Source organism: Sparus aurata, chromosome 22, assembly GCF_900880675.1.
Source record: "Sparus aurata chromosome 22, fSpaAur1.1, whole genome shotgun sequence".
Classification (NCBI taxonomy): Eukaryota; Metazoa; Chordata; class Actinopteri; order Spariformes; family Sparidae; genus Sparus; species Sparus aurata.
Window position 1 is genome coordinate 22,991,280 of NC_044208.1, and position 26,885 is coordinate 23,018,164.

Genomic DNA, 26,885 nt, shown 5'->3' on the forward strand with positions numbered 1-26,885 from the left:
TCTGGCACATTAATGCACTCAGACTGCCAAAGTCTTTCAGATGAATATAGTTAATCATAGCGGTAGTTTACTTTCCTGTGGTTTGAATATACAGGCAGGTTGTGCAGTGCTGAAATCACTGGTTCCTCTGAGCAACGTATGGAACAAATCCTGTTTAAAAGACACTAAACGGACCTTGTATTTGGTTTATCCTGGCTCAGATCCAGCAGTCTTAGTCAGTATAAGCAGTGTGAAACTGGCTTACGTTACACTTAGAAAAACATGATTGGAAACTGTCCAACAAATGATTTTGGACAGTCTGCCGGTGTTGTGCTAATCTTGTGTTCTGTGATCCTATTTTTGGTCACGGTCTTGGCTTGAACTGTATTAATTGGTGCCATTCTGTTGGACGTAAATGCAGATGAAATGTGAGTGTTTCAGACATAAGGTTAATGCACGTAAGAACAAAACTAACAGACACAAGTAAAAACAGAGTCATGTTCAACAGTTGTCTCATTCTTAACTCATTCTTTTGTAATTGAAAGTATGGTTCTTTGAAGAAAGACAGATCTTACTCTGGTCTTTTCCAAGATCCTCCAGAAATAATAGCTCATCTTCCCTTTTTCTGTTTTTCAGGGGTAGGTTCATCTGCAAAATAACCAATGATTAGGTAAAACTAATATTAGATTAAAACCTAGATGTACCACTAATATGTTTCCCTATGTAGGGACGAAGGATGTTTGAGGGGCTGGGGCAAAAAATTTAAAAGGGCACCAGCTGTATGCAGGCGGGCACCAGCACCCTAGAGGGCAATTCACCACGTAGGGGCACCTTAGGGGTACTTTCACTGCAATTTTTGGGGTACCAGGGTGTCCAGTACGCCATCTGTGTGATCATTTTGTGTGATTTACATTAAACAAGGCATGTCATTATTTGTTGTCATTTTTAAATGTCACTGACATTAGTTTTTACTGTTTACTACTCACTTAGTGTCGTATCAGGGCTGCTACCTCTAATGCTAATCCCAATCCCACAATTCCTTCTGCTGTTGTGCTCAACCAGCCAATTTAACGTGAAGCAGCAGCGAGTAGTAAGATGTGGTTAACCTGTCGTTTCTTGTCAAGCCCTTGAGCGTGTGAAGAACACGAGCATGGAAATGGCGGACCACGCCACTAACAAGGAAAACTACTACATTAAAAGGTCATCGTGGAATGTAAATAGATCGAATGGCCATCACACAGGAAATGGGGTTTGATTGTTTCAAAATCTTAAGAGATGGAACTTTAAGAACCCATTGAAGGGCGTTTCAAGAAAAGCAATCCGAGAACGCACAAGCAGGTTTTTTATAAATGTTAATGTCCATTCACTCCCATGACACACTGCATTTCCAGGGCTCTGTGTGTTAGCTGGAATTGTCCAAACAAAAGGGCCTCGGTCTGGAGTCACATGCTTCATCAGCAGCGGTGATTTCAGCTGTCTGGCCCTCCGCCCTTCTGGCAAATGTAGTCCACCAACAGAAGAGGGAGGGGAGAGTGGGGTGACTTCTCCACAGAGTACCCCACACAGAAGAGAGCACATAAGGACAGCCCCTCACCAACCCACCCACTCACTCACACAGACAAACACACTCTGAGCTTGTGGCTCAGGATGCCACCTCATTAGAGTTGGCAGTCTAGGTGGAAGTTTTTCTCGTTGGAAGCCATGGAGTGACACACACAGACACACCACTCCACTTCTGTTTCCCAATTGGCCGGGAAGGAAGTAATACTTGGAATGAAGCGGTCTGTTTCTGTCCTGGTCCCGCTGCTCTGGGAAACTCACCTCCCAGGCGACCAGCGTTGCCACGGCACTAATCCTTGACGGACAAAAGATGGGAGTGCCACAGAGCAAAACGCTGCCAGGCGCTCTCATTGGTTGGCACCGCCACACGCGACGCTGCCATTGGCCAGTGCTGTGTTTATATACAAATTGGAGCAGTCAGAGGTCACATCCATCGATCTTGAGTGGTGACATGAAGGAAACCTGACCCCAAAACCTCAAAAAACTCTAAAAGGGGTTTAATTCCTGTTTGATACGCACACATACACGAACACGCACACAAACACAGGGGCTCTTTCTTAAGTTCAGTGGCCTGGGAGTGCAGACTTAAGTGAATACTGAGAGCGAGGGAGTGACTAAATAATAGTGTCTGTGGTGTACAAAAGCACAGACGACAACAATACCAAGAATGCATTGAGAGCACTGGGTTCAGTGGGTTGCACACCTAAACACAGTCGAAGAGGTTTTGGATTAACGCCGGATAAATATTTTGATCCGGAGAAGGGCGTGTTGTGTAAACTAGTAATACCTTGAAGCCTCCATCACTGCTGTTTCACTTGACCTGAGGTGCCAACAAACTGCTCCAAACCAAGAATTATTATCAGCAATGGGTGTATTCTTTTTTTTTCTTCTTTATATTTCAAAGCTCGTCCCCTCTCTCCTCTTTTACTTATCTGTTTTTTCAAAATCTATTTAGTGTTAACGCTCTCTCCCTTTTTGTTTAGATTACGTTATCAATGGACAAATAAAGAGACAGGTGATTAGGCTAAAGTATTAGCTTGTTGCAAATATATCTGTATAGGTGTATATTTCAGCCGCCAAGTAGGCTAATGAGATATCCCAGAGCGGAGAAGCCAAAGATATGTTTGAGATTGTGGTTTGAGAAATTAGAAACAGTGTCTCATTAATCTTGAAACATTTTTCAGTTGTAATATTTCCACCTTACTTTAAGGTGGAAATATTACAACTGAAAAATGGTGTAACTGTATAAAGGAATAATTTGGCATTGTGGGAAATCCACTTGTTTGCTTTCCTTCAGAGAGTTAGTTAGAAAGATTGATTCCATTCTTAAACTACTCCCAGCAGCCCATTAGCTTAGCTTAGCACAAACACTGTAAGCAAGGGGAAAACAGCTAGCCTGGCTCTCTCTGAATGTCAAATTCAAACTCCGAACAAAAAGGGGGCAGCATATCACCAGAGTAACCGCTAACTGCTGCTAACTGTAGCTGGCATTAGCTAGTTACCTCATTTGACAGTGCAGCTAGCTAACTGTCTCTGCCTGGAGCTCAGAGCACCCTATTTCAAAGATCAATATGATATTGGCCTCTGCTGGGGGAGATTTCTATAGTCAAGGAAAAAAAACCCTGATGATGTCACCAGAAAGTTAGCATTATAATCTGGTGGCATGGAGTTTGGAGATTTGGAGATTTATCAGATATTCATGAGACTATTGAGTTGCATTATGGTAAATGTAGGGTGCAGCATTTTTGGATCTTGTCCCTTGTGAGGGACTAGAGCTGAGCATAAATTCTTCTTATTTTTTTCACGGACTATCCCTTTAAGTTTCTGAGTTGGAGGATTAAGTTACAAACGAAGCATGTGTGCAAAATTAAGATGAAAAAATAAACTTTGTCTTTGGGAAACATCTGAGTGAGCTGTTTGACCATGAGATGCCACAAACCGCTCCCAGTTCGCATGTAACTGGACCAAACTTCAGAGCAGACTTTCACACACCCATTACTAGAAGCCCAGAACCACGAGGGCCAAAACTGAGCCAGTGAATCTGTGTTGTGTTTGACATCGGGTCAAACTTTGGCGTGTGGTTCTGGAAAGCTGTGCACTGCAATTCTGGCTGCTGCTGGACAGAGCTGCAGCTTCCCAGGCTCCTGCAGCCTGGACATCCAGGTTACTCCACTAAGCTCGCAGAACACAGTCAAGTGCGTTAAACACTCATTCATACACACAACCCGCAGACAGTATATCAGGCGTCTAATATCAAACACTCCTCTCTTTCCCAGCTCATCCTTGGCGCCACAAGAGAATATCTGCAAGTTATTAGTGGCCCCGCATCCTGACCCTGCGCAGTTTTCTCATGTGACTTTGTTGAGGTATGTCTCTTCAAATCTGTCTCTGAATTTTCGTTGCATGGGAGTCCCACAGCGAATGTTTGTTTGATTATTAGGAGTTCATCAAAAACAAGGTTATACTGCGGGTATTATTATCACTTTTGGCACACCGACAACAGCGTCGTTATTGCCTAATCACAGACACAATGAAATAATACTTGAGAAAGAGTAAGCAAGGGAAGGATTGTTTTGTAATGCTCAATCTTTGTCCGACATCAGGGGTAAAGCAGAGTCAACAACATTTTTGCACTCAGATCTTACGAAAGTTTATATCGTTACGAAAATTTTTTTAAATAAATGTTTGTTTTTTCAAAGTCGTAAGAACCACTTTTGTAGCAACTCTTTCTGATCTTTCATTTCAACAAGTACTGCGAGGCTCCATAAGGGTTTGTTGTTAGCTTAGCACTTCATTACCCATATTTAACAACTGTGCTAATCACAACAGCACACTTAAAGCCCTCAAACAACAACGGGGGTCTTTCTCAGCTGAGGCAGGTACCGTGGTGAGAAAGGGGAAAAGGGCAGGGGAAAGGGGAAGCAAAAGGAAAAAAGAAACACAGAGGGGGACAATAGCGAAGGATCAGGTGAGGAGGTGGAGCTACTGGAGTTGTCGCCCAGTTAACTGGCTCATACCAATGTCAGAATAAGTTAGAAATCCTCAATGCAACACTGTGCATTTGTCCTTTGTCATTGCTGAATGCATATTAAAGAGGTTAAGCTACCTCACTGCAGCTCAACAGCGCCCCCCAATGATGAGACATGCTCATAACTGAAGTTGTTGCTTTGTTTGTATTGATCAATTATGAAATGTATATATACAAATCTGAGACAAATTTCATGCAAACATTTACAGCTGATATTTTATGTTTAACATTCTTTATGATAAACCACTGATCAGAAACAAGTCTGCCTTTAGGGTTTAGCTCCTTGCTAAAATGCACATTTTAATAAAAAAGGAAGCACATTCAAGTATAAAAGTACATTGAAAACAAATAACCATTGAAGGAATTAATAAAAAATGGCAGTGTCTTACCACACGATTTTGGTAACAAAAATCCTGCAATACTTGTTTTTTTTCTCTTGTCTTATTACAAAAGTTCAAATATCTAAGCTTTCATTAGTAAACACGTGACTTTGATTCTCTTGACATGAATATTGCAGTATTAACATGAGGCAATAAGTTATTCCCTTGGCAGGTTTACTCCTCTGGCATCATAAAAGTCTAAATCTTATCTGGACATAAAATAGCTAGCTGTGCTTGTCCGCCTCTTTGGCATCATTGCATGATTAGCTTTGGCCTGTGCTTCACACTATTTCCAGTATTTACACATCATGGCTGGTTGGAAATGTTTCTTGGTGAGATGGTCCTTATTGGATAGGCGTCATACAGAAAAATACAACAGGTAACTGCTTTATAACAGAATAAAATAAAATTAACAGTGTGCCCTGCTGATTAAGTGCAAATAATGGTCCAAATATCAAATTAGACACATCTACTGGTACTTATTTATTTCCATGGTCTTGGTCTTGGACAATTGTACCTTTTTCTCTTGAACCATCTGGAGATTTTCCTGTGTCTGATTGAGCAGTAGGATGGAGGTGAATTCAACACTGAAATCACCATGAAGGAAGAAGATTTACGATCGGGAGTTGCCAAGATTTCATCTCCAAATGTCTCCCTCAGTGTTGAAATCCACTGACTCAGGCATCAGACGTGCTGTCCTCCACTGGGCTGTAGTTCGGGCTGTATTCTGGGCTGCCCTCTGTAGAACCGTAAGACTGCTGAAGTTTGGGCCCCTGTTGGGCGCTGGCAGGTGACTTGGGATTGAGCACTCTGGGAAGGTACACCTGTAATCACACAGCACAAAAGAGATGAGCGCTGAAAACAAACAAAAGCACAAAAGGGTGTTTCTCAATATCACTTAATATGTATGCTTTCATCCTCCCTGCTGTGTGATGCAATGCTACATGGAGGGGCCAAAGTATTACTTTGATTGGAAGAATGTTGAAGACTAGAGAAAGATCCTATAAATCTATGAGACCAACTTCCAGTATAAACTTGGCCTAGAATGACGCTGTAAGGCCAGCTAATAATGAACAAGCAGCTCTTGAGCTGTTGATATTGTTGAATTCCTTCACTTTTTTAATCACCTTATCTGTCTTGCTGATGCATTGTTTTAGTTCTCTCTAATGCATAAATAACCAGGAGGATAAAAAATTAGGTGATAGAATAACCGCAATTTTTCAGTTAAGTGCATGTAAAATCCTGCATCTCCTAAATACATCTGATCTTTATTCCTGCTGTGGAATTTAAGAAACAAGTACAGTACCGTAGTGTTTCCTTCCACTCCCTCTGTTGCATCGTTATCCTCCTCTTTCACCTGCAGAAGAACACAAACAATATGATGGCTTGATGGGAAAGGTGACAAAGTAGTGACAGCACATTCACACACAAGCAGGCGATGCTTACCTCGTAGTTATGTGGACTGAGGTACTTGAAATGGCCGAAGCAGGTGTAGCCGAGGCAGATGAAGACAGTGATACACAGCACCACCAGGGTGAACAGAGATATGGAATTCCAGAAACCTTAATCACAGCAAAGATAGTTTAAATAATGGCACACAATTATTTAAATGGTCATAAATAGTTCATATGGTTTGCTTTGAAACTCCCAAGTCTACCCCAGAGCTGTGGGTGCATGTCATTGTCGACTCATATGAATCATTTGAAGTTGCTTTCTCTTTATAAATGATCTTATCTCAAGAAAGTGACCTTTTGTTTTTACAAAATCTTGAAAAAACAGCTATCCTGAGAAAACAAGCTTTGTTATCAAGATAACAAAATAATTAACTTGTGATCTACAGATAACGGCAGTCAAAGAAATGATTGAAAACATGGCTGCCCTTAGCTTACATAAAAAACTGATGAATGTGTATGTGATATTTAAAAAACATTTAATGAAACAAAATATTTCATTAAAAAACCCAAGAACAGCTGTTTTTTGGTAACCAAGGCTGTAAATTCTGTGCAAAATTGTATATATATATACACTATGACCACATGGAACATCCAAAAATGCATGTAGCCTCTGTATTTACAGGCTGATAACATCACTAGCTTTTGTTGAGCACGACCATTTAATTTCCATTAGCGAATCTGGAGTCACTTCCAATGTTCTAACCTGTTCTGAGGACAGAGAAGAAGTAAAGCCATATAAGGCTGATGATAGGTGCAGCCAGGGCTTGATTGACAGCTCCCAGGTGGACCTGGCGGTCCAGGCGAGCAGGCAGGTAGGCAAAGTACATGTTGTGTTTGTCCACCAGGTGCTTAAGCATCATGTACAAGAGACCTGTAGACACACAAGACTCAGCCATCAAAATCTCCATCATGGAAGTGAAGAGATAGATCTACTGATGATATGATGAATGAGTGTGTGTGTGTGTGTGTACAGCCCTTCAAACTACTCACCAAAAGGCACAATAATAGGACATATGATGCTGTAAGCTATAATGACAGTGAATATACACAGGTTCCAGCCATACATGGCTCCATATTCAAATTCATAGGCTTGGTTCTGTAAACAGATGTTAGGAGAAGGAGTCAGCATATAAATGAGGTTGAGAACAAAGCACACAACAAACAAAATATTCTCTTCCTCTTCTTTAACTTGATTTAAATAGTATAAATACATACAGTATATTGCATAGTCTTGAACACCTGACCAAAGATTTTCCCTGCATGCCTCCATGGAGAAGAGGCAGCCATTCATAAAGCGAGTAAGTAAAAAAAATGGTTCCCAAACATCTGTTCCAGGCTGTGTAAGATCCAAAATATAGTAATGACTTCTAGGTGTAGCATTCCACACCTTTACAAACCTGTTTGACATATTTTCTTTCAGCAGCTGAGCGAGCGAACGCCATGCGAATGGTGTAAAGCAGTAACCCTGGCAACCGCAGCAAGTCCATGGCGGAGCCCACCAGGGCCGCTGTGATCACATAGTTGACAAAAAATGCCCCTTGGTCAGGTAGAAACACACACCTGGTGTACAGGAGGAGAATCAAACAAAAAGATAAGAGAAAACAAGCACATTATAAATCTCATAAAGATGTTTATGAAAAAAATACATTTAAATAAAATAGTCTCATACAATGTTTTTTAAACAAACTGTTAAACCTAGGAAAATACTTACTCAAATCTCAGTTTCCCGTCTTCGAGAAACGTTTTATCAAACAGCCAGCGGAAAAACCATGCAAGACTAATGGAGAAAAAAAAAGAGTGAAAAATGTAAAACAAGGTTCTCCCTGAATTCACAACATTTATCTATGAGCCTGGCAGAAATCCCTTTCAGCCAACTAATTTTTTTTGTGAGGTATTTAAACATGCTAACATGTCAACTGGGGGTTACAACTTATGTCTGCTTCACATACACATAACTGTGAATAAACAATTAGCCTTGATGCAAACTGTTGCTTATTCAGACTGATAAATTACCTGGTGAGTCCTAACGAGGGGAGAATCAGCACCATGAAGATCAGGAAGAAGTACAGCTTCCGCAACATGCTCATGTGCTCACTGGACCTGAGACACACATTTCACTGTATTAAAACATTTTCCTCTGCTAGCAGAAACCAATCACTGCACAACGGATGTGTGTGTGTTAGTGTTATACCTGCCCCAGTGGGCCTCTCCTATTGTCGAATAGTACACTATGGTTGGCAGCAAGGCAGAGAAGGACCACAGCAGGAGAGTGGGGAAGAACTGAGTGATGATTGGGCTCTACAGTGGAAAAACAAAACAAACTGTAGATTCACAGCTTCAAAAGCAGCATTGAAACAAGTGCGAGCGTCTGCATGTGTACGTCTCACGTTGAGATAGTAGATGGGCTTGGTCACGTTGAACTTGTCCATGGTGTTGATGATGATGCTGGGAGTCGTGAGGAAGGTGAGCAGGAAGAAGAGGAAGAAGTTGATCATCACATAGCGCATGTACCAGGAAAAACCCCGCACTGATAGATTTTCCCTGTAGGATGTGGAGAATAGGGAAAACAGAAGCAACGGGACAGTTACACACAAAGAGGAAATGCAGCATTGAAGGGTATGCTGTAATTCCTGACAACATAGATTTCCTCTCCTCTTCTCTATGGAACTGAATCTTGTGTCTTTTACATGTCAGCATATTGCTAAATTTTCAACATCAGCATATCTTAATGGATCAGTATTGGTTAGAATAAATGTGATCAAAATCCTTTCTTAGCTTCAATCTGCTGTGTTCCACCAACCTCAGCCTGCTAGTGTTGCAGCGCTGCTCTCTTTCATGACAGAGAGAATCTACAATGTGAGCTTTTGGCTCCATATGCAGGTGAAAAATGTGTGAATGGGAAAAAATAACTTGGTGACACCTGGATGTGCAAAATACACAGATTTGTTAAGCTCTGACCATAACAAATCTGTTATCTCTCCCTTATTATTAGCAAAGATCACTGTGGAAACTTTCAATGATCATTTAGGTAAATAAAAGCATCGGTTTTGTCTCTGTTTCAGTAGATACTCAATATGAAAGTACTTCAATCAGGAACTGGGCCAAAAAAAATTACTTCATCGTGACGACCTTACCACAGAAACCTACAGTGAATTAGCAGGTCATAAGAATTCTCAAGGACACCTAGAGGTGTTCACGCTCGGACAACTGATTGATCTCTGTAATACCTTGTTAATACCGTGGGCGATACGATTGAAATCAATGATCACAATATTATTCAGAATTGTAAGGATCGCAAATAAAATAACCTAACTGGTGATCAATGCAATGAAATGTGATCCACTGTTGTGCATTACAAAAGAAAAAAAACATAACTTGAAAAACACATTATGTTTCCCAAAATAATTGGAATCCTTCATTTGACCATCAGAACTTTGTGAAACAATAACAACATCTGATTCCACTTAATGATAATACTGAATCATCGCCCAGTCCTTTTGGCACCAGTGCTATAAATACAAGGTCATATGATCTGCATGGAGCACAAACTGTATGAAGGGGGTGTTACAGATCTTACCAGTACACATTTTTAGGATGTGGTGCAAAGTCCACCCTCCACTTGTTCACTTTCAAAGCTTTGCTGTTGGATGAAGGTTGGGGCTGCCTCCCACAGCAGCAGCTTGTGCCACCACACTCCAGGGCATTGAAGTCTTTCAGAATGCTGAAGTGAGTAAGTGACAGCTGTTAATGACACACATTAACCAGCTTTCAGCCATAACGGCTGCCCAAAGGCCAGTTTGTTTCAATAAAAAGTCATGTGATATCATTAAAATCCCAAGATCGCTGTCCGGATCAGGCTAGAGCCTAAAAACACTAACGACAAACAAGTAAATTCAGCTGACATTATAGTGTTGCATCTACACTGCCAGACAACCACTCATCCACACGCTTCCTGCCAGCCCATCAGTCCTGCTTGTTCCTCGCCTGTTGAGTACTAATGCAGGTACTGTTAGAGAAAGACACCTTTGAATTGGTACTCACAACTTGGCATTAGCCTCCGTCTGCAAGGTGACGAAGGCCATCCCCAGGGGGTGCTGTGGCACCAGTTCTACCTGCTTCCTCACCTCCTCCAGTAGGTCTTTTTCTGTGGTACTGTAGTACTCTATGGCATCAACCTGAACACACACACAAACACACATACAGATTTCATGCTTTATTAAACTGAAACACCTGTTTTCATTTTATCACATGATTTGGAGCTTTGTAGTGTAACACATTTACTGTCCGTATAGTACTTGCTTTTACTTTTCTTAAGCTAAATTGTTACATGAAGATAAAACTAAATGCATCCAGACAACCTGCTGAAACTTTCTTAATATTTTGTCCGTCTCACCTTCCCAGAGCTGGAGCAGCAACAGAGGTGACTACACAAACGGGGGTTAATCAGCTCACGAGTCCCTGTGTTGTTCAGGACACGCTCATAGTAGCGCAGGTTTTTTCCGGCTCGCACCCTGCAGTGAGGAAAACATACGATAAAAGCCACATATATAACTAAGTAGAGTCAAGCAGAATATCCTTAAACACTTGAACACATAATTCTAAGTGTGAAATATGCTTTGCGTGTTATTGTTGCAAATATCTCCTCTGCAAACATGCAACAACATCTGAAATATTTACTGTATGAATCACACAGCGAATTTGTGGACCGTAAAACTAAAATAATAAGCAGCAAGAGGCGAAAACGCTCACTAAAGCTGCAGAGTAAGAAGATAAGTGACTGCAACAGTAGTTATTGTAGATACATTATGAAAATGATAAATATTTACTAGCAGCATGCACTAAAAAATAATCATCAACAATGAATTGTGCACAGCTGATGACTAGGCGTTGACCTTGTCTCCATGCTCGCTTGCACATGCTGGCATGTATTCAATTGCACAGAGGGCAATGATTACACTACTTTGTGTTGTCTCACCTTTCTTCATCAAGGTACATGAGTTTGGCCACATCATATCCCAGGGTTACAGCACACACTTGACAGGTAGGGTACGCCTCTCTATACAAAAACAACATTGACATTGAGGAATGGAGCAGGTGGACACAATTGTGACCAAAGTTTAACTTGACAAAACATGGAAAACTAGCATACATACGTGAAATGGGTCTTTACTTCTTCCTCTGTTGCAGTTTTAGGGACTGAACGCACAAACAAAGTGTTTCTGGTCTGCAAATAGAAGACAACAGATCAGTTAGGTACCAGCACAAGTGATGATCTACATGTGCTCAGCTCTTCATAGACAGGTGAGAGCAATGTAATGGGAACACAGTATAGTCTTAACGACATCTAATCTTGTGGTAGTAAGAAACTCACTGTCTCTCTGGGCATGCCTTTGATTTGAGATGTGTAGTGTCGCAGCAGAAACACTGTCAGGATCAGGTACAGGACTGCAAACACTGTATGAAGCCATAACAGGTTGCTCCTACAAGGAAAAATGATAGACACAGAGACGCATTTTGTCATCACCACAAAACTGTTGTGTCACTCAGACTTTTGTTTATACATCTTTTACAGTGTTTACCCCTTTGGAAGATTCCCAAGAGTTGTCCTTCCAAATTCATTGTCTGAAAGAAATAGTACAGAAAGAAACAGAAATGCTGTTAGTAGAAATGTAACTAAGACGAGACGAGAAAAATGACCAGAGAAAGGTTAGCATGCAAGAACCTAATCCCTGAAATCCCCCAAAATGTGTTTTATGATCATCTGTGAGAATAAGTGCATGCTTTAAAGAGCGGTCACTGATTATGAAGTGGACACTACAGCGGCTGAGGTTTGATTGTACATTTCAAGCTATTATAGTACACACAGAAATTACACACCTGACCCATAATCTGTACATGAAGTAGCTCTAAAAATATATGTGCTGACGCTAATTTTAGCCATTAACAGACACTGGCACAGCCTCTTGTAGCTTTTTAGCATCAAAAGCAGAAAAGTGAAGCACCCACCCAGCAGGTCTCCAGTCAGGTTGACAGGCAGTATGACTCCAAGGGACATGACCATTATGATGACCAGCAGGACGATCAGATGGCGCTGGAAGGACAGGTAGTGAACACCATCCATGCCACATCTGGATTTTATTTTCTCCTCACTGAAACACACACGCACACTGATTAGGAGGGACCAACATGTGGCTTTTAATGTATAGACACAGCATGATACAATATTTCCGTCCAGCCATAAACAGAGAGCAATGACCAACAAAGCACTCACTCCATTCTGATGATGTAAGGCAGCCAAGAGCAGCATCCCTAAACAGAAATACATATATTAATTTATGAACACGGATTATAAATGTCTTATATTTTATAATCATAAACCTTTCTTAGATCTTATAAATGTGTTGTTTATATTTAAGGTTTATTTTTTCTTGGTTTGGGTAATCCTGTACTCTATTCTTCACGTTTTTTTCACATAATTTCTTACTGTTTTTATGGTTTTGATCATCCATTATCATAACTTTTACTTTTATTTTACTCCTAAAACCAGCCTGTGTTATTCATACTCATTCATGTTATTCATTTGTTTTGCAAAGGAATGGTCCTTTCACGTTTTCAGTTCTGGTCTCTCAAATCCTCTGTGGACTGAAACCACATTAAAAGAATAGCAAGAAAGAAAAGAAAAAGAAAAATATTTTTCTTTACATACCAATTCATGCTCGGGGTCTTCTACGCTGGACGCAACAGATGACATGCGTCCATAGCGACGGTGTGTTGACTCAGTGAACCTAACACACAAAGAAGTTCAGTCTCAAGGACTAAATCTTACTGACAAAAAAGATGCATCACACTAACCCACTGCTTGGTATTTCACTACCGAAAAATCTATTATGTAAGATGAACTGACCCTTCTTTGTCCGCTACTAATGCCAGACGTCCATAGTCCCAGAAATTCCTCCTGATGATAGAGAAGAGAATCAGCAACACCTGTGGGTCATATGAGAACAAAAGCAGATCAGCTTTCAAGTCACGACATTCCGTAAAGGCAATGGTTGGTAAAAATGGTTGATTATGCATGATGAGAGAAACATGGGAGTTCAGAGGGGATTGTCTCTTGTATGGAAACCCATTTCTGCCAATTAAAGAAAATAAATATGAATGAAAATATAGCCTGACAAAAAAATAGAAAATACATCAATGGTATGTTATAATTATGCAATAAAAAGCCAAAATTATGAGATAAAAGTGGAAATCATGTGTTAAAAGTTCATAATTATGCATTATGAGACATAGATGTTGAGTTTTTATCTCACTAGTATGGCTTACAATGGGATTTTTTTTTAACTGGTGAAAACGGGCTTCCATACTTTTGCCTATAAGACCAATTCATAAAGAAACACAGACAACTGGGGTCACAAGATTTCCAGTCTTCATCACAGACAGGCAGACAGACACATACCAGAAAGACACAGAAATCGAGCAGCAGTACAACTGGCACTCCTCCAAACTTGACTCCCTTTAGTACGGTGCTCTGTGTGGAGCTGAAGCAGCTACTGTTGTCCTTTAAGGGAATGGGATTGCTACCATTTCCAACCCCCAGGGGCCACTGCTCCCACCATAAGGAGGACATAACTGGAGTGGATCCAGCAGCTCTTCTGCAAAGATAGATCATAATATATATTAACGAACACCCTCCCAGAGCCAAAGAGAGACAGGAATTCAGTTTGTCATAGAGTTCGGTTTCTAAAATCTTCTTCTGAAAAAGAAAATAAACCAAACATCTCTGAAAATGTCAGTTACCTCTGGTGCCAGTGAGCTGATCATCTTTGTACACACAGGTTAAGTATCTGTTAGTGCAGCTTCAGGCTACTGGTAAGCTAGCTGTGTATCTTGTGGGGTTTTGTTTTTTCTTCTTAGGACGTGGCATTTTTGATGATCGAAACTGAAAGTTCATTTAATAGATTTTAGATTTTAAATTGAAATCGTGAAACCGCTGAATATTGAGACCCATAAAGAGGTGAGTAAACACAGAGGGATGCTGTCTTTAAAGAGAAACATGAACCCAATTTAAGACTTCAGAGGTCTCTCAAACTGTGTGCAGCATGTACACAGACTTTTGATCATGGGGTTTTGATCACATGTTTTGTTCAACTGACAACCCATAACAGTAGGACCTCAACTACCAATTATTATTATTCTTATTTATTAATCAATTAATCAAGTGTGCAGACTGTTAGAACATTTTGAAGAGTATCCTGAGGATTGAAGTCTTTACAATCATGTCTTTCAGCTCTATCCAGTAGACCTTCTAACTTTAAGCTTTTCAAAAAGCTTTTTATATTTCTGCAACTAAAGATTAAATCAGAGGATGTGAAAAGTATACTTCAAACCAGCTTAGAGGAACTGTGAGAATCAGTTGTCTTTGGTTGCTGTGAAAGTTACACACTATTGGTTCCGCTGGTAGGAGAGGTTTCAGATCTTTTACAGAAGTAGCAAAGTACAATTTAAAAGTTCTCTGTTAAAAGTGAGACTATCATATTCTAAAATGTGATAGGGCTTCTCATAACAATTTGGGCGATTATCACATATTAATCTTTTTTTTATTGGCCATATGGGAGCAAACTATAGGGTGACATGATAAAATAAAATCTTGGTCGTCTGTCTTAGTTGCCTATCCCAGCCTGTGGACAATTTGTTTAAACTGTTTAAAGGTGCAATATGTAAGAACTGACCTCCTCTCGTATCTAACAGCATATTATTAGAGTATCCAATCAGTGATGCTGAGTGTAGCTACGGTTTGCTATCTAGCTTATTTAGCTGTGCAGCTAGCTGTCGGGACTGGGATTTCAGGGTGGTTTTACTATACAGGATGTGCTGGGGCAAGCTGGTTCATGCTAACACAATACATTGACATATTTGACATAATGTGAAACCTGTCATTTCTTCACTTCCTGTTGACCTGCAACCCTTTGCTGTCTCAGCCCATTTCCTGTCATCACTCTAAACTGTCCTGTCCATAAAGCCTTGGAAGGCCAAAAAAACACTAAAAAAAAAAAAAGGGATGTGACTTAATACATGTTCTTGAATGCCTCGTCTTAATGTGTCTCTCCACTCTACTAACAGAGAACAACAGTAGCTAATGTTAAGGTTTTTTTTTTAAGCTAGAAAGGTGGCAGGGTCCGCCACATATAAGCAAACTAAAATAGTGTGAGATTATGTTGTCATTTAAGGTCAGTTTGTTTATTCGGTTTATTCAGTCATGAATACAAAGACAGTTTGTTTATTTAGGCATAAAAAAAAGCTTTCTCTTCTGATTAAAATTTAATCTCCAAAACTACATGGTGCACCTTTAATGAACAGTATAAGAATGTTTTGGTAGCTGGCATGATATGATACAAACTAATAATATGTATGTTTTCCATTAGTGTTATGAACAAGCTGTTCTCAGAGGAAAACAAAGTCCCCAGAACACTGTTTGAAGCTAGAAAGGTGGGACAGTCCGCCACAAGTAAAACAGCTTGAAAGTCATTAAAACGAAGAGACTTTGTTTATTCATTTTGTGTAGGCATTTTAAAAAAAACTTTTTATGTGTAGCATGTTACTCAAGGCTGTTGTTTTTCACTTCTCTAATGTTAAACCTCAGGGTTGGTGATCCTTGCATGCCTTGGCTTGAAGCTAACAGATGAAGCAGCTGTCAGTGAGTGACCAGCTGATTTCTGTCATGGAGTCCATGTCCAATCCCGAAACGTCACAATCATACCCGGTCCCTAAAATAGACGTGCCACCCCCTGAGTCACGCGGAAGTAGTTACAAGTCGACATGATACGACCGTTATTTTATGCCTCGTACAATAAAACCGAAGAAGAAGTAAATTACAACCTAGCATAAACTTGACGAAACATGTCTGCCACCTCATAACTTTGACCGCAGGTATATGAAACCTCTTCTCGCAACCTCGGCAGCTGCTTGCTGTTTGACACACAAGCGTTAATTCTTTTAAAAACTTAACGAGCTGAAAGTTAAACCAGAAAGTGCGTTGTGTTGAACAGCCATTTTATTCAAGCGACAGAGAGTCACCCGACAGCTTGAGTGACTCACACGAAAACTTTGCTAATGCTAAAGACAGCCAAAGTTTGTGCTATGTCAACATCACTCCACACAACAAGTCACTTAGTGGAAACAGCACAAACCCGCGTTTTATGGTTGAGCAACGTTGAGTGTTTTGTATGTCAGCTGTCTTACCTGTGTTTTTGTATTTTATCCTGCCGGGTATGAGACGTCTTTCACCTGTAAATACTTGTAATTTGACTAACTCCGTCTCCGCGCCACTCCCCCTTCCGTTGACGCGTTTAGCGGACGGGCGCTCGCGGGACTGCTAGACACGCCCACACCACTAATCAACACGCCCATGTCACTGTTAGACACGCCCCCTCCCTGAGAGCCCTGCTGAGCCTCACCCAGAAGTTTTGGGTGTTTCAACATCTCCTGACAGCCTCCAGCATGCGTGTCCTGTCTGAGATGTTTGTTCACAGACAGACATGCCCGGGTAAGACAGCTGCTAAGCCTTTACAGACAGACAAACACTGTGGGAACCTCCCTCTCATTTCTTAATGTATAATTAAACCACCTGGGTGTAAATGTTAAAGAGTTTCTGGTAAGAGAATGAGGAAGGAGTAAACAATGACAGGTGTCAGGTAGAAGAATCCGGCAGGAACTGAAAAATAATCCCCTACATACATTTAGTCTGTGAGTAGTTGTAGCTATCGAGATGTTTTGACTGACTAAAACTAATTTTAGATTAGATTAGATTAGATTAGATTGGGGAAAGGGGAAAGGGGAAATTCACTTGTTGCAGGACAGGAATAAGAATAGAAAATAAATAGAATAAAATAAAAATGAAACAAAATAAAATAAGATATTTACAAAAAAAAAACAACAAGTGAGTGGACAGTGATTGTTCAGGCAGTGCTTGAGTTAAATAGTCTGATGGCTGCTGTGGAAGCACACGTAATCCAACGAGCTAAACTGGCAATAGATATGTTTCCTACTTAAGCGTTTCATGGGGAAGTAAACATTGATTGCACAATGTAATGGATATAGGGTAATAAGATCCATCAGTTTACTTTGGTTCACTATAAATGTTGCTTTCACTGCACAGTTTTGTCTGTAGCCGGGCCCGCTGAAGGGAGGTTGACTGGCAATAGAATACTTTTAAAGGATTTAAATAAAGTCACATTTCTTCCTGGTGTTGTTATTTGCGACAGCTGTCTGTGCATACAAGTGGCGTCAACAACAATACCACCTGGAAACACCCGGAGGGGAACAAGTCGTCTGATGCCACTTCACGTTAACGCTCAGTGTATTCATTCAACTCAGTTTACGTCACCAGACTTTAAATTCAGAAGAACTCAGGAGACAAAAGAGATGAGGTCGTGTGTTTACTGGCAGCTTATTTACCAGAAGATTTTTCCTGGTTGGATTACAGTCCAGTGACACACCTAACAGACATTCCAAGTACAAATTTAAAGATGAGTCACGTAACGGGCTTCTCCTCTCAAGGAAGTGCTTTTGATTTTTGTCTTTTCAAGTTTAAGTTGGATGAGTTGCCGTATCAGTGTAATCAAACATTGTTGCACACAATGCTGACAAATCATGTTTCCACATAACTGACAGCACTTGCAACAATACTACACCACCACAGCACATCTTTATAAAACCATCATCTATTGAATCATTGCCATGTAGCCAGCAGGCTATATCACCATACCAGGAAGACAGCTAACATTTTTTACATACCACTTACATAAGCCCGAGCAGCACCTTGGGAAAAATACAGCGATGAATGATAAGTTGTGGTATTTAAGTCGAGTTCATTGTCTGCTCTGTGTTCTGCAGCCACACCGGAGAGACGTACACGACTGAAATGCGAGAGAAGATTCTGGAAACCAGAGATACTTCGAAGCAGATTTGAGCAGAAAATGAAACCTTACTTTGGTTTCTACATCTTTGCCGCGGTTTTAACGGCCCGGTTTGTAAGAGTCGCAGGTGTTCCTAATGCCACAGCTCCAGGTGACATTATCATCGGGGGATTGTTCCCAATACATGAAAGCGTTAATGTAACACTTGAAAATGATGGCAGTGACAAAAGGATCTGTAACAGGTAATGTTGTTGTTTATAACCCTGGTTAGTGTGGCCTTTAGGCTACTCCTCAGCACACTGGGCAGCAGCCATGTGGATGGATGTGTGTGTAATATGTTTTTCCTCTCACAGGTTCAGCAGGGCCCGGCTGGTCCAGTCTCTGATATTGGTGGAGGCAGTGGAGGAGGTGAATAAGAGGCAGGAGTTGGGGAACCTAACCCTTGGATATCATATAGTGGACTCCTGCTCTGACGTGACCACTGCCCTGATAAACTCTCGGTCCTTCATGAGTCGAAACAGTAAGTTTGTTGTTATTTCTTGACTTTAACACAAGAGTTGGCTTGTTTGCTCTTTCATTTTACTGTTGACTTGATTAGTTTCCCATGACAAAGCTAGAGATGTAGAGGGCATCTCTGCATGAATACACACAGTGGAAGTGAGCAACATTACAAGTGTTGTCTTATATAAACTCAAATAAATCTAAAATAAAATATTAAGTAAATATTTGTTTAGATCATTGACAAAGGATGTGCAACTGTGCCACAGTCTGGCTATTTTGTGACAATGTAAACTTTGTCGTATTGTTTGTAATCACCTTTGAACCTGCTTGGAAATGAGCAGTACAATTGAGGCATGGTGAAAACAGAGTGGCTTGGGAATTAAAACGACTGCAATATATTGACATTTGAATATTTTATTGCACAGCAATGGAAATTAAAAAAATTGTCATGAATCAAAATTCCAAAGAATTACAGAAATAATATCATATCATACAATACAATGTAATAAAATCCATGATACATATATAAGTTTATCATATTATATTGAATACCAGGTACCTGGACTGATGGTGCAGAGCAGCCCTCCCCACATGCTTTGGCTGTCATCGGTGGTTACCATTCAGAGATATCCATCGCGGTTACAAGGCTACTCAACCTGGAGTACATCCCTCAGGTATTAACAGACCTCCTCTTGATTAAGTAACATTTTGGATGATAAGATTAAAGATCGGTTCAGCTCAGCAATATTAAAGAAATATTTCTTTGTAATTTTTGGGAAATTTTTCTTATCGCTTTCTTTTGCAGAGAGTTAGAGCAGATGGCTGTACGGTACAAAGTAAACTTCTAGAAGAACTAGTTAGCTTAACTCAGCAGACAGACTGGAAATAAGGCAAACAAAAACCTGTCCAAAATACAATGTGTAAAAACAACACAAGTCTTGTCGTAATCCTGAGGTTGCTAGGCAACCAGCACAAACTCCAGAAAGACGACTCCCGCCTGAGAAATTGTCTGGCATACAACCCCCATAAAACTAAATCTTTTTTTTTTATTTATTTTTTTTACAAATTTTAACAAATGAGACCCTTTACCTCACTGTGTATTCCCACATCTAGTCTTTCTGCTATGCTAAGCTAGGCTAACTGGCACTTTAGTTTGTAATTTACCAAACCTATATGACATTGGCATCGATCTTCAAATCTAACTTTTGCCATGAAGACAAATAAGAGTATCAAACTATTCCATTAAAATTAATCAATAAATGTCTCATATCATTACTGCACTGTAGTGTTAATGAATCTTTGTAATATTCCCACAGATAAGTTATGGTTCAACCTCTGGTCTCCTGAGTGATAAAAACCGATTTCCAAGTTTCTTGAGGACGGTACCAGAGGACGATCACCAGGTGCGCGCCATCATCGATATTCTTAAAAAACACCAATGGACCTGGGTCGGTGTTGTGACGACTGATGGGGACTATGGGCGTTATGCTGTCGAGCGACTCCAGCATCATGCAAAAGGAAAAAACATCTGCTTTGCCTTCATCCATATTTTCCCTGATGTTCTCAATGACAACACACTCATGGAGGAGATCACAGATACAGCCAAAAGCATTGTTAAAAATAAGGACGTCCAGGTCATCGTGTCTTTTGCCAAACCTTATCACATGATGTATCTTTTTGACAGACTTCTCAAGGATCCTGAAGGCAGGGGCAGAGTTTGGGTAGCCAGCGATAATTGGTCGGAATCAGCTTTTGTTCTGAAAAACTGGACATTGAACGACGTAGGAACGGTCTTCGGGACCACGCTTAAATCTGGAAACACGACCAGATTGAAGCAGTATCTCAGGAATCTTGATGCGAACCCTGATTCTCACAAGAACAACTCCTTCTTGTACAATTTTCTAAAGAGAAGACAGCAGCAACACGTAAAAAGATTGAAGTCCAACCACAAAGCTACTAAGGAACTGGAAAGGATGATTTATCCATATGCTGTGTTCAGTATTGAGTTGGCAGTTAGAGCGATTGCTCAGGCTGTTGCAGACCTCTGCGTCAACAGGGACTGTAAGACGCGACAGAGATTACAGCCCCTTGAGGTGAATACACACACATACACACAGATATGTGCTGTACTGCGTGCCATATGAACTTTACAAAATGATAATGCTTAAGTCTTGTGCTCACGCTTGACCCCATGTGGCCGAAAAATACATGTTTCAGACACATGAAATTTTAAAAAGTCACATGAAAACGAATTAGACTTACGAATTGAGTGTTTTCAACATTTTGCCTTTTCAGTTACGGGAAGCCTTGAAGAGAACAACTTTCCAGATGGACGGGAAAAAGTATTCATTCGACGAGAACCTGGACCTGAACTCAGGATATGACGTCACCCTATGGAACCAGAGCTCACCCACCGACGTCAACGTGCACTACATCGTAGCTCATTACAGTATAGAGAACCAGACGCTGACTTTCACCTCAGAAAAAACATTTCAAGATGTCATCAGTGTCACAGTAAGTATTTGCCTTCCTTGGGTCAGTTATTAATTCACTCTTTTTATCATTTAAAGGTGCTATTTGTAAGAAAAGTTGATTTTTGATTTTCATTCCTAACTTGTCAAAAACTGACGCACTGGGATGTCGCATGAGTCAGTTTTGTATTAAGTAACAAAAGAAAATGTATTCAGATTCAAAATCAAGTATTCAGAGCTGATAATATCAGTTAAATCTGGTGTTATTCTTCATTTGTGTTGAGGACAAAACTTCATCATAGTCTTGTGTGTTGACCATTTGTGATGACAATTTTGGGCAGGCTGTAGAAGACTGGCTGCGTTGATCTTAAGTTTGGGAATGGCTGCTGTACTGTATTTTAAACCAACTCTTTCTCTTCTCAGGGAGATGTGACTTCCAGATGCTCTAACAGCTGCAGTCCAGGCTTTCGGAGGCATTCAGCTCCGGGCCAGCCTGTTTGCTGCTATACATGCCGCGCCTGTCCTGATAATCACTATTCTAACACCAGCGGTGTGTATCAGAGTCAAGCCTGACCGTGATGACCTAAAAATACTGAACAATGATACCTTTGCAAGTCTGCTGATACCATGAGGCCTATCACTTTGTCATCTATAAGGAGAAAAGCATCGCAAGTTTATAATGAGCGCTTGTTCCTCTGTTTGCAGATTCCAGCGAGTGTCATCGGTGTAATACCACCACCCAATACTCCCTCCCTGGAAGTAACGAGTGTCACCTCAAGAAGATTGTCTACCTGAAATGGGGCAATGTGTATCAAATCACGCTGTTGGCATTTACCGCTCTCGGGGCACTGCTTACCATTGTTGTTGGGATCATCTTCCTTGCACGCTGGAAAACCCCTGTTGTGCGTTCATCCGTGGGATCCATCTGCATCCTCCTCCTCTTCTCGCTCTTGAGCACATTTGTGAGTGTGATACTACTTGGTGGTAAACCCAATAAATTGCAGTGCAGAACAAGACAGGTACTCTTTGGCTTGAGTTTCACACTGAGCGTCTCCTGCATCCTGGTGAAGTCCTTCAAGATCATCCTGGCCTTTGAGTTTGACCCCGGCGTCCAGAGAGTCCTGAAGAAGCTCTACCAGCCTTACATCATTATTGCCGCGTGCATGTCAGGTCAAGTGCTTATCTGTGCCCTGTGGCTCACACTCAAGGCTCCGGCAACCAAGTGGGATGATGAGCAAAATAAACATGAGCGTCTGCTCTATTGTCATGAGAAGTCATTTCCTGCTTTCGGAGCCATGTTGAGCTATATTGGAGTTCTCGCTGTCATCTGCTTTGGTGTCGCGTTCAAGGGCAGAAATCTGCCTCAATCCTACAATGACGCAAAGTTCATCACCTTTGGTATGCTGATTTACTTAATCTGCTGGATCATCTTTGGCCCAGTTTATGCCAACGTCAGAGGCCAGTACCTGCCAGCAGTGGAGATGGTCGTCATCCTCATCTCAGCCTACGGTATCCTGTTCTGTCAGTTCTTCACAAAGTGCTACATTATTCTGTTCAAGCAGGAAGCAAACACGGAGAGTGCGTTCCGCCAGGATGTGAGAAATTATTCCTTGGGTAGTATCCCAGATCTGGAAAATAGCACATCTTCACTGAGGCCGGAAGAGATCCAGAACCCTGCTTTCTCTATGGAGACCCCGATGTCAAATTTGCAGTCAATACAGCCACTGACTGAACAAAGGCCCTCGGTGAGCTCTGATGTGTCATCATGCTCACTTTCTCCAGTCTCCAATCCACAGCTCATGAGGATGCAGAACAACCACATCAACAAGAGACCATTAAGGAGATATTTGAGCTTGCAAAATTAGTTTAAAAAATGCATTAAAATGTTTATAACTACAGCACAAGATGTAACAGCAGCACTTTCATTTTCAACACTGATGTTTTGTTGTATGGTTTTTGCCTGTAAAAGGGTCAAATTAATTCAATGGTGAAATGGTCAAATTTTCCAATCTGTCTCATCCAAACTGCTTGTCTGACCACCAGTTTAAGAGCCGAGGATTTTCACTTTACTATGAAGATCAAGAGAAAGCACCAAATCCTTATATTTTAGGAGCTATCAGCATTTTTTAGGTAGCAGCATGGCCCAAACTGAAACTTCAAAAACAAGTAAATGTATCACTATAAACTGTGGCATATGTGGTAGTGGGCTGTACTCTGATGGACCAAAGTCCCCCTTCTGGATACCCTTAAGGTAGAGCACCCTTTTCCCACACTGGTGCTCCTCTGAATAAAGCTGGGGCCCTTTAATTTTTTCCGCCCCTGCCCCTCAAACATCCTGACTCCGCCACTGGCTGTACTACAACCTGGGAAAACCTACAAAGCAGTCGCATCATAAAAAAAAAAACAAAGGTATCAAATATGTTCCCTCATTGGTATCTTGCTCTTGCTTTGTATATTTTATCAAACCCACTAATGGTTTCATTTTGAGAATTATGACATTGTTACTGATGTACAAATATACTTCTTGTTAAAGCCCATCAGTGCGTTACTCTGTAATGACCTGGCATTTTGAGTGATCATGTTTCATCTGTTTCTCTGTTATGTTTCTGTTTCTGTTTAATTTATTATTAAATGTGAAGAGCATCTTTCTGCAGGTTATCGTTTCTCACAACTGTTAGTCGGGGAAAGATAAATATTGGTCTTGAAAATCAACTTTTTGTTGTCGGGAGTCTTAAAAGTAAATTAGTAAACACGAAATGAGTTAGATAATTCGTGCTTAAACTGTGATGACCCTGTGAAGGCGGAAAGGTGAACGGAAAATTCCAGCTAATTGTCTTCTACCTATAATTAGCGCTCCAAAGAAAAGGATCTTGTCTGGCATGTTGTCAGTCAGGTGATGGCTGATGATAATAGGTAAACAAAACTTCCTGGTCATTGTTATGCACTTCTGGAAATCTTGATTTTTGTTTCAGTGTGTGATTATTTCCTTGTCGGTTAAAAGAAGATTAAACACTGCTATACAACAAAAGCTGCTGGCACTGAGCTGATACCTTTACACTTCTGGACAGTCTAAACACTAACTTACTCACTTTGGTATGCTGTTTGTCCACCTAGATAGTTTTTGATATTTTGGCATCAGTCTGCGCTCAGCTTTCGGTTCTCAAAGGGACAAAAATAACATGACATGGTGGATCAAGATAATCAGCAGACCTTGTCATGAGCAGTTTCACGCATGACCAAATTTCTGTCTGTGTCACCATGCCAAAGGACTCGTGCATCTAGGCAGTCTAACTAAGCTAACCAAGCTAGCTAACATTACAGCTCAACTGAGGGGGAGTTAATATTTACATCCCGCATTGTCACGAGCTTCAGTCAGCGACAACGTTTAGTAGGTAGGTTTTGGTAGTTTAATTAGCTTAATTGGCTAGCTTCTTGTCGGTAAGTAGATGCACGCTTCCTTCGATGCAGTGACACAAAAATAACATAGTTCCTACACGAAGAAGGCTCACAACCAGGTCTGTAGATTATGTAGCAATCATAGTTTAGTTGAGTAAGTTCTGGAAAGAGACATTGCTGCTGAGTTTTTCACTTTTTTTTTTCCTTTCTTTGCATTGCCATCTAGTTCCATTTTATTTGATAGGAGGCAGACATCTCTATGGCCAGTATCTACAAAACTTGGCATCTCTCAACAAAACAGTCTAGCTGGTTAGAACGTACTCCAGGTTAGAGAGAAAATATATATTCTTTGATTTTGGGCCGAACCGTCCCTTTAAAGCAAGTCTCACTGTTAAAATGCTCGAGCAGTTCCTCGTCCTGTGGCTCTGCTGACATTCCTCTCGATGATCAGTAACACTGACGGTCATAGATAGAAAACCGGAGCAGATCAGTGCGTCTTCTCCACTTTCAACCCGCCCAAGAGGAGCCATAATGGACTCCTTGTGACTTTTCCCATCTCATCTGATCGGCGATTGGTCGGTGCCGCGATTTACTGAGATTTGAACAGGAATTAGCATAACATCAGACCTAAGCGGAGAGAATGGGGATTGTTCCACATTTGAGGCATCACAGTGGAGGTGTTGTTGTGGTTTGTAGGACAGAGCGTTGCTAACCAATGTCACGGGCCCCCTATCAGATGTGCCGGTGGTCAAATTAACGAATCCAATGCAATTAGTCATTCAATTTGCTGTGAGATTCTGTGGTTGCTCTGAGGATGTCTCTCTGCCACCCTCCCTCTCCCTCTCTCTCTCTCTCTCTCTCTCTCTCTCTTCACTGCTTTTCCATTATGGGATTTTCTGTTTATCTGTTGTGGTCTTGACTGTTCATTTCTTGCTTCCCATGTCTCGCTGCGTTTGTTTGTGTGTGTGTGTGTGTGTTTCGTGTCCCCTTGTGAGTGTGTACACAGAGTGATGTCCGTGTTGTCACTGTGTATACACCAACATCAATCTACCTGTGTGTGTGTGTGTGTGTCTGTGCGGTGACTGTTCATGCCTCACTGTGGGACCCGTTGATTAGCGCTCACTGCGGCTCAGCTCCCAGCTGTCCTTGCGGCTGGCTGCTGATTGAAACCAATCAGGCTTGCGATGGCCCCATCGCGGTGACCCCTCACCCCTCCCACCCCCGGCCTAATCACCTGCTGATTGGCCCACGCAGGGCCCCCTCCCGTTGGCACGGAAGGTTAATTTGACCGGTGGATGAAGGCTCCAGGAGGGAATAGGAACGTGCGCTGGGTGATATTGCATGGATATAGCCCACCTGTCAATCACAGCCACTTAAAGGGGAGCAGCGAGGGAAACACTGACAACCAGGGAGGAAGAGGAAGGTAGGAAGGGAAGGAAATAAGGAATGTAACAACCTTTTAGTAACAGTTTATGTTTGGAAGCAGCTTTGTTTTAAAAAAAATCCTCACTAAAGGGCAACTTAGTAGCTTTTTGCCAGAGCGTTGTGGGTTCTTCCTAAGCAGGAGTTTGCTTAGTGAACAATAAATACACTTTATATGAACTGTAGGAGTCGACCATCTGCTGAGGACGATCACATAGATGTGGTTGAAAGCTCTGTCATCTGTTGCTTTCTCTTGTTTTCCTCCCTCTCTACTTTACTCTTCTATCCTTTTCGCACAGATAACGACTTAAATCGCTCAGACATTTTGTAAGTAAGTTGTAAGTGGTGACGTTAAAAATGAACTATTGTAAAAAGAGAAGAGCACGGCAGGAAATGATAAAGTATTTCATAATATACAGTAAGGTCACAAAAAGCAAACCTGGGTCATGTCACCTTAACAATAAATGGTTGAAATGAAAAAATTAACACTCAGAATATTAATATTTGCAATGAAAATTATGTGATAACCAAATAAAAACATTTATTTTTCTCATAAGTAAATAAAACAAGCTGTTCTCAGAGAAAACATAAGGTCCCCAGAACACTGTTTGAAGCTAGAAAGGTGGCAGGGTCCGCCACATGTAAACAGTATGAAATTGTGTTGTCCCTTAAGATCAGTTTGTTTAAGTTGGTTATTCAGCCATGACAAGGAAGAGGGTTTGTTTATTTAGTTTGTTTAGGCAATAAAAAAGAAGATCTTCCTCTATTACATTTGTTCC

At 41.0% G+C, this 26,885-nt stretch overlaps 2 protein-coding genes across 2 annotated transcripts; one reads left to right on the forward strand and one right to left on the reverse strand.

Annotated features, from left to right (window-relative positions):
* Positions 1 to 4,693: 4,693 nt before the first annotated feature.
* Positions 4,694 to 16,752, reverse strand: tmem63a (transmembrane protein 63A). The gene is made up of 23 exons (XM_030406301.1): positions 16,641 to 16,752; positions 13,858 to 14,053; positions 13,306 to 13,385; positions 13,108 to 13,186; positions 12,673 to 12,710; positions 12,408 to 12,550; positions 11,981 to 12,023; positions 11,773 to 11,881; positions 11,555 to 11,625; positions 11,377 to 11,457; positions 10,795 to 10,912; positions 10,443 to 10,576; positions 9,979 to 10,122; positions 8,789 to 8,942; positions 8,593 to 8,699; positions 8,415 to 8,501; positions 8,113 to 8,178; positions 7,799 to 7,961; positions 7,392 to 7,497; positions 7,105 to 7,272; positions 6,394 to 6,509; positions 6,254 to 6,304; positions 4,694 to 5,771 (listed from the first exon to the last, which is right to left on the reverse strand). Exons 2-23 carry the CDS (start codon positions 14,026 to 14,028, stop codon positions 5,625 to 5,627), a joined length of 2,376 nt encoding a protein of 791 aa, XP_030262161.1. The 5' UTR covers positions 14,029 to 14,053; positions 16,641 to 16,752; the 3' UTR covers positions 4,694 to 5,624.
* A 1,573-nt stretch (positions 16,753 to 18,325) lies between these two features.
* LOC115573711 (G-protein coupled receptor family C group 6 member A-like) lies at positions 18,326 to 24,314 on the forward strand. Its single transcript, XM_030404609.1, has 7 exons — positions 18,326 to 18,558; positions 18,670 to 18,836; positions 19,373 to 19,491; positions 20,134 to 20,910; positions 21,113 to 21,331; positions 21,712 to 21,838; positions 21,994 to 24,314. The coding sequence occupies exons 1-7, from the start codon at positions 18,377 to 18,379 to the stop codon at positions 23,151 to 23,153; spliced, it is 2,751 nt and encodes a 916-aa protein (XP_030260469.1). The 5' UTR covers positions 18,326 to 18,376; the 3' UTR covers positions 23,154 to 24,314.
* The last annotated feature ends 2,571 nt before the right edge of the window (positions 24,315 to 26,885 follow it).